The sequence below is a fragment of the Austrofundulus limnaeus genome, unplaced genomic scaffold, assembly GCF_001266775.1.
Source record: "Austrofundulus limnaeus strain Quisiro unplaced genomic scaffold, Austrofundulus_limnaeus-1.0 Scaffold204, whole genome shotgun sequence".
In the NCBI taxonomy this organism is placed as follows: domain Eukaryota; kingdom Metazoa; phylum Chordata; class Actinopteri; order Cyprinodontiformes; family Rivulidae; genus Austrofundulus; species Austrofundulus limnaeus.
Genome location: NW_013952606.1, coordinates 503,266 through 511,752, shown reverse-complemented (window position 1 = coordinate 511,752; position 8,487 = coordinate 503,266). Strand labels below are relative to the sequence as shown.

Here is an 8,487-nt window from a genome sequence, read left to right as displayed (position 1 = left end):
CTTTTTATTCCACAGCTGACCTGCTAAAAATGACAGATTTTCTTTTCTGGATCTCTGACAGACGGACTTCAATCTCTGAACTCGTAAAGTTTTTTTTAAATTTCGCTGTCATTTTTCATGAATGGACACTTCCTTGTATCTGAGGCAGGAAACATAGCCTTTTATGGTGTTTTTGGAGTGGTAATTATGCTAATCTCCTCTCGCGTGCACGAGCAGCTGATACGAACAGGTGTAATTCATTTACACACTTTTCCTGAAGATAGAAGAGATTGTTGAATCTGACGTGGCATGTTCGTACGAACCCTTCGTACGAACAAAAGTAAGAGAAATTTAGGCTAAGAATATGAACATGTTGCATGAGGCCCAATGAGTTCATGCCTCTAGACGGGGTCATCTTCGTTGAAATGTTTTGTCTCTAGTTGGACTGTTTTGGTCTTAACTTTTCCAGAGACATTCCTCTCTTGTTTACCACTCTTTTATTTTTACAATCTTGTCTTTTGATTAATGACACTTTGAGTCATCGTCAGTGAGATTTTCTAACTTGGTGATTTCCCTCTGCATTCAGCAAATAGGATGTCTGTCAAATGTGTCTGCAGCCTGCTGATACATGATCCGATGTTGACGCTGGTTGGCACGAGAGAGAGGGAGAGAAAAGGGGAGAAAAAAGACATTTTGTTGGAACCAATATAAAATGGTTGAAGTTTCTGTTGGGAGTGATGCCTCCTTTTGTGAGATTACAAGGAAACGGGACCTGAAGATGAAAGAGATTATTGAAATTATGTCAAGACAGTTGAACGTTATTGTTATCAGTGTTTGAGTTTGAGATGAGAGATTGACAGCTTGCATCATATAAAGAGCTCTTGTGTTTGTTTGGACCTCATGGTTCAGGTGTGTATAAAAAAGGAGTTGAATATCAGCTCTGCAACACACTTTRTGTTGATTCAAATACTTTAAACCTTTTTTAAGAGGAAACAAAGTAGAGGGAACAAGGTGGAATGCTGAGAGGAAAAAGACAGTTTCCTGCTGCTCTTATTGGGACATTTAATCACTTGAGCAGACTTTTCATTTGATGCCCCATGGTTAAGTTTTAACTATGCTTTTAAACGTGTGGAAAATAATGGATTTATTTTACAGTTCTCTGTTGTATGGGCCTTTGTTTTATATTGGAAGCTGTAACATTGCATGTTTTCAATTAAAACCATAATAAATGTCATGATTTTATTTAAAAATTGTAAACCCTAATGGAGATTTAAGTGTTATTTACTGCGATAGACTGCTTAAATTGACCATTTTTAATCTAGACATTGTGGGTGAGGTGGTTAAGTGTGGTGGTCCTCTTTGAAACAACTGTTGCAAATGTGGCGTTTGTTCTCCGTTGTTTTTACTAACCGTCYCACTAACTGACTGACCAAACATCGCTGTTGATTTTACACCGAGGAAGTGTGGAGGAGGGGTGGCCACCAAAGTAGAAACTTAACTVCCCCCCTGCAGATACCTACAAGCCACTACAGAGGTCTGGAAACATCAACTTTCAGCTGATATTTCAGCGGTGCCAGCCTGTAACGTAAACTGCTGCCATTTGAGAACACTTATCGGCAGTGCGTGCACATTGTCGGTGTGTGTTATGCATATTTGTGGGTTGTTAAAAATCTGTGTGTGCTTGTTAGCCACGGTGACAGCTGGCAACAGTGTGTGTCAACGGTGGGCTTTGTGTTTGAAGAAGAGGTGCGGCGACAGTTGATCGACACATTTATTAGTTTTTTGTGTGACCGTTAAGTGTGTGGTCATTTTGTTTTTAATACACAAACCTGTCATCGGTGCGATTTCATGGCTCATTAACAGTTTTCATCACCTCTGCCAACAGTGCAGTGGTAGTGGTTGATAGGATAACATTACCTAAATAATTCAATTCACAGTGGTGGGCAGCACTAATCTAAATATTAGTGGCACTAACCCTAAAGCACTAACTCAGATATTTAGGTCCCCTAATTCTAAAGCACTAACTCAAATATTTAGGTCCCCTAATTCTAAAGCACTAACTCAGATATTTAGGTCCCCTAATTCTAAAGCACTAACGCACTGAAAAAATTAGCAAAAGCTAATTCTAAAGCACTAATATAATCCAGTTGACACATGAAACATTCTTCGGAGTCAACATGAGACAGTATTTACTGTGTACAGAATATTGTCACTTAGTGCCTATGGTGGGCCAAATGGGAGTCACCCGCAGGCCACATTTAGTCCGCAGGCCTTGAGTTTGACACATGAACTTGTAGATAAGCAACACACATATGAACAAAATGTATGACCGCTTTCACCCTCACCTGTGAAGTAGAGATGCACGAAATATYGGCATTAATATCGGTATCAGCCGAAATGTAAAACTGGGCCGATGTTAACGTCTCATATTGATTTCCCACTTTTTATCTTTGTGTTTCTGTTTTTGGAGAGGAGATGGTTGGTTGAGCAGCATCTGTTTGATCATGATAGTGATATTGATGCTGTGCAGCCAGGAATAACTGAAGTAGAGCCATGTCAGAGGTCTGGTCATTTATTTACGGTATCCAAAAATGACCCAAGTGTTTTTGTGCATATAATATAATTTGTGTGTTTTTCTAATATCGGTAAACATCGGTTATTGGCCATAACACCAATAATTATATTGGATATCGATATTGGCTGAAATTTTCAWATCGGTGCATCCCTACTGTGAACAATAATGTTGATTAATAACATTTAAAGACCTCAGTTAGTGCTTCTAAATTTAGCAAGTGCTAATAAAGCACTAATCAAGAAATTAGTTCCCCTATTAGTGCTTTAGGGGAACTGTGCCCACCACTGCAATTCACCATCAACTGTTACTGATACATTATGGCATAAACGGATGTGAAAAGTTTTTTTTTTCATATTGCATTCCCAGTATGTTGTTTGCTAAATATCAACTTTGTAACAAATTTCATCAAACTATAGAATAAACTGGGACATCCCTACTTTTCTTTTGGTAAAGACTCAAAACAAAGAATCCGTTGTGGCATTAGCAGAGTAATCATTGTTATTAGGGTTGACCAGTTGAGCTGTGTGTGTTTTTGTCAACTAACAGAGATAACAGGATGTACATAATTGGTAAACTATTCAGACACTTCAAACGTGTGCAGCACTAACATTTGTGTATGTAAAAGCTTGGAATGCCACACTTCTCATCGCCATCAAAAAAAGCTTCAGCTGTTAAAGTAAAATGTTTTCAGCTAACAGAAAAGTCTAACTGCAGACCTATTAAACCTTTATGATGACTTCAAGCTTGATTTTACTTAAAAGATCTCATGTTTCCATTTGTACTAATAAGTCTGTGTTAAACCTGTCTGTTTGGTGCCTTTGTGTTTGGGCATGTTTAAACACACAGAATGTTGTTTTCCATGGCGCGTACCCCCCTGACACACCCTTTCCAGCGTCCAGCCCATCCTCTCCTCRTCTCTGTGACCCTTTGCGAGCAGCTGGTGGGTTCTAAAAATAGAGTTAGAGATGTTCTGGAACTGAGAAAGCAAAAAAACACCTAAACAAGAAAAAATGTAACTTCTGCTGTTTTAMACAGCCGACCATTTTATCCTTCTCTACGTCCACATTTTATATTGTTCTATAATAGGGCTGATGTTTTTTTTTTAATGTTTAAAAAAGCAAACCTGTACAGCATAAAAGGAGAATGTTTAAGATGAAAGTTTCTAAGTCTGCTTTATTTGGTTTGCCCAATTGGTATCGGGTTGTGTCAAGACTCCTACTTGGTTGTAATTTGACGTTACCGGTGTAAATGTTTGAGCGTGTGTGTGTCCGTGTGAAGCGTTAAGCCATCAAGGGAGAGCGGTGTTTCCTAAATCACGACTGTGTACACAGTCTAATGGAGTCCATGCAGGATGTGTGTCTTGAGGAGAGACAGGTGATGGATCTCTGGCGGCAAGTGGGATAACGCTGTGTTCCCAGACACACGGAGGGGAGACAGGTGTGGAGCCGGTAGATACTCGTGTCTGTTAGCACTGTGGTGAATGAGCACCTAYTTCATCACATTAAAGCAGTTCAATGTATCACAGCTGCTGTTTAATGTCTTGCAGAGTGACTTGTTAATGTGTGACTGCCGTTTTTTTTTTTTGTCAGTCAAGGCCGTCCATTATCTAAATGTATGAAACCAACAGATTTTCTTGAAGCAAGTTCTTTGTCTTTGAGTTTGGAGTTGACCTTTAGATGTTAGCTGGAGGCTAGATGATTGACTTTCCTGTCCTCGCTCTGCCCTGACAGACTGACCGTCTCTGATTTTTGTGCGCCGGGTCCTGAGAAGCGATCCCATCTATGACAGTGGCATGACACCTGTGGCTAAGCATCAGTATGACCCCTTCACCCCTAAAGCTGCCCCCACATTACCATCCCAATCACACGCATGTATGACAAGTCATGAGTTCGGTTTGGTGCTGCGAAGCTGTGCAATCTGACCCAAGTCCCCACGTCTCTTCAACAGTATTATCCACCCCTGTAAATTTCATGTGGCCTCACCACCTGTCGTCAGCTGTATTTCACCCGGTCTGCGCCCTTAGCGGTCCACGGCCTTCCCCGCCCCTTTTGTAGTTTGAGGCGGCATGAGAAAATATTCAAAGATTCTCTGGAATGAAACTCTTGACATATATAATTAATCCCAATCCAGACTCTAATCAGATCACATTGCCTGGCACATACAACTGGCAAAAGTGTAATCCAGTGAACAAGTTCAGTTGTGTCGTTATCTTTCTTTCTTGGAAAAACCTTCAAAAGGTTCAGAAGGTTTGTCTTGAAAGAATCCCTAAGTGGTACCAACTAATGGTTAAGTTAATGTCTCCACATCACTGCACATTATCAGCTTGGCTCTCTTGGGATCTCAACTAAAGTAGTGCCATTAAAAAAGTTATTTCACTTATYGGTTATCATCCTTTTTTAATTAAGTGGTGTGCAGCACGGCTTGGCTATTTTGTGGTATTCCATTGTTGGTACTACAGTGCGTAACTGATACTTTTTTTGGTACAAGCTTTGCACCTGCTATGATAATAATCAGACCATCCATCTAACATTAAGAGCCTGTTAGCGGGGTAAAATGAAGCAGGAAGGTAGAGTAGTAGAGAAGTAACAGAAAGGCACCTATGGGATTAATTTTTGCTCCTCATGTTAGCTGTTAGGTCAGACGGTTGTTAAAACATGTTTATAGTTTTGGCTACTTTCACATTGTAAGCAAACGTGACCCAAAACTGAATTTTATTGTATTTTTATTTATTTTTTTAATCTGACCCAGGTCTTTTCAGTACTGTGGTACTCATCTTCTTCGCATGCAGGGATTCAGGGCCGTGACTTCACACTAGAGTTTAATGGAGGTTGCATTTTAAAAAAATATGAACATTCATGCAATAAAATTGGATTTTTGCAAAAAAAAAAAAATCAGAATTGAGTATTAAGAGCTGCACTGTGAACATAGCTTTTTAACTTATGTCATGGTTTGTGAAGTTCTCAGATGAGGTATTTTTGATATGTTTGCTGTTACTTATGTTGTTTCGACATTTGGAATTGTTTGTTCCTGGAAGTATTGAGGGTACTTCATGCAAAGACTGATTTATTTAGACAATAATTTAATTTTAATTTAATTTAAAAGTTTATTCATTTAAAACAAAACAACACAAATTCAACAAACAAACAAAAAAAAACCCTGATCAAATTAAATGAAAGGTAGCAGAAGAAGAAAAGAATCTTAAGATTTCTAACCCTTTAGTAAAAGTTGTAGAATCAGCTAGTAAAAAGCAGAATGTCATAGGTAGGGCTGCAAAAATGAATTGTTAAAATCGATTATTAAATGCATTGGCAACGAATTTCATTTGTTCATTTCATCGATACGTTTTGTGTGTGTGTGTGTGTGTGTGTGGGTGTGGCGGGGGTGGCTGCTTCTGAACTGCTTACTGGGTCATTTTAGCAACAAGAATGAAGCAAAACATAAAGAATTAGAGGAAAATCATTAATTCTAAAAGCAAATAAATTGTAATTATAATAAATTAATAATAGTTTTACATCTAAAAATCATATTTTATTATTTTTATCTGTTTTCCCTCATTCAGCAACCTATTAAATTTCTGTTTTGTTATGTTTTATAGCTATAATCAAGTTTATTAATGTATGAGAAATCCACATTTTTTTTCTCCAGTCAGTGTTTAATACGGCTGGGAAAATCAATTGTGAAAAATTTTATGATGCGCTTCTTTTTTAAATTTAGCATATTATTTAAAAAATCCTTCATTTTATGAAAAGACCCTCTTGATTCTATAGAAAACTCTGGTTTTTAAGAAAATGGCTGCTTATAAATTAATCGTAAGTCAATTGATAAGATAAATCATCTTCAGACAGCTTCACATTAATCGATAACTTGCATCCCTAATTTATACAAGAATTAAATTAATTTATATCTACTCATATTTATGTAATTAAGTGTTTTAATGATTTGGCCGATTAATCGAAAAAATAATCGACAGCTTAATCGATTATTCAAATAATCATTAGTTGCAGCCCTAGTTGGGCTGCGACTGTTGATGACTAATTAGCGAATGGCATTTGCAACAAAGTCTCCAAAATGTCTCAATACTTTTGCAGGGACTCTCATTTTCCTGATGTGATTAGCAGATGTGAGTTTTTCTTGTGTGAATTTTGAACATGTTTCAAGACTGGAATTATTTTCAAGGATCAGTTTTGTCCTTATCAGAATTAAACTATTTCTCCAACTCGAAGCCTTTTGAAGAGTTACAATCAAACTTTGTAGCACTCATACATGTTCTTGTTTTCTTCCAGATGGTCTCCATAGGGTCGTTGCTCTCTGCACCCTGCGTGTCACYATCATCACCGACGACATGTTGACCAACAGCATCACGGTCCGCCTGGAGAACATGTCGCAGGAGCGCTTCCTCTCCCCCCTGCTCAGCCTCTTCCTGGAAGGCGTGGCGGCCGTGCTCTCCACAAAACGGGAAGCCGTGTTCGTGTTCAACATCCAGAACGACACCGACGTCCAAGGCTCCATCCTTAATGTGACTTTCTCGGCGCTGCAGCCGGGAGGCGCCTCGGGTAAAGGGACGTTTTTCCCTTCGGAGGAGCTGCAGGAGCAGATCTACCTCAACCGGACTCTGCTCAGGCTGATATCCTCTCAGGAGGTAGCACACAAGTCGAAAACTTCAAGTCTAAAAGCAAGTGTATGATTTTTACTGTAGCTGAAATTTCCTCCTCCCCTCAGGTTTTACCATTCGATGATAATATCTGCCTGCGAGAGCCCTGTGAGAACTACATGAAGTGTGTGTCGGTGCTGAAGTTCGACAGCTCCCCGCCCTTCATTGCCTCAAACACGGTTCTGTTTCGGCCCATCCACCCCATCAACGGGCTCCGGTGCCGCTGCCCAGTTGGTTTTACCGGAGACTATTGCGAGACGGAGATAGACCTCTGCTACTCTGGACCATGTAAGAACAATGGGAGGTGCCGCAGACGGGAGGGGGGATACACCTGCGAGTGTCAGGAAGACTTCACTGGTGAGTCTGATAACTTATCTCCTTATTAGGTTAAAGTTTTTCACCATAAAAGTTTGTTTTACATTGRCATTAACAAAAATGACGAACTGCACAGACTTCGTTGGAAATGTAGTTGTAGAGTTTGAAGTTATTAAACATTTTTGCAGTAGTGTGCACAATTCTCTAATTTGCTAATAGCGGAGCTAGCTCATCATTTAGCAGATTAGCYTTTCTGCTAAATTTGGGAACTGATAGTGGACCGATTAGCTTCCATTAATTTTAAGTCAACAAAAATAAAAATTCACAAGTGTGAAGCTTAACATTTTATACAGTTTATCCCAAATTAAATTACAAGCAGTGCTGGACATGTCAGGCACCGTGTGTAGCATCTTTAGCAGCTAAACTTCAAACTAAGAGCATCAAAAGAAATAAAATAACATTTAACAATATTTAAGAAAAACAAAAATCAACTACATATAAAATGTGGTAGAGAATTAGTTGTTTGACTAAATTCAAACAGCATTTATAAAAATACAAACTCGATCAAAGAAATGCTTTTATTCTGAAAAGATTAGACTATTTGGACAGGGCTATAACTTTGTTTTGTTTGTCTTGCTACAAATGATCTCTTCAAATAAACCAATAGAATAAAACAGAATCAAACTAACAACAAGTTTACTTCAGTCCCACCTGTCTCTAGCCATCTTAGGGGTTAGCATTAGCTTCTTCTAATATATGATAAAGGTCTGTTTATATTATATAAAGCAATAATTGTTCCACACTTGATCTACTGTATTGATGTTTGGGGAAAATCATGCAAAACAATTACAAACCCAATTTTTGTTTTACAGAAAAAAAGCTGTGAGAATTATCACCAGAAAGCATTACTATCACCCATCAAACACATTGTTCCATCAGTTGAAGTTATTGAAATTCAATGCTTTGG

General features: G+C 38.5%; 1 protein-coding gene across 4 annotated transcripts in view; it reads left to right on the top strand.

Moving 5' to 3' along the window:
• Positions 1–8,487, top strand: part of celsr1a (cadherin EGF LAG seven-pass G-type receptor 1a) — a gene marked incomplete at its 3' end in the record, with an annotated part of 97,487 nt that overhangs the window by 31,500 nt on the left and 57,500 nt on the right. For all 4 annotated transcript variants that reach the window (XM_014018842.1, XM_014018845.1, XM_014018843.1 and 1 more), the window contains 2 exon segments: positions 6,838–7,193; positions 7,274–7,562. In XM_014018842.1, the coding sequence (XP_013874296.1) occupies positions 6,838–7,193; positions 7,274–7,562 (645 nt within the window).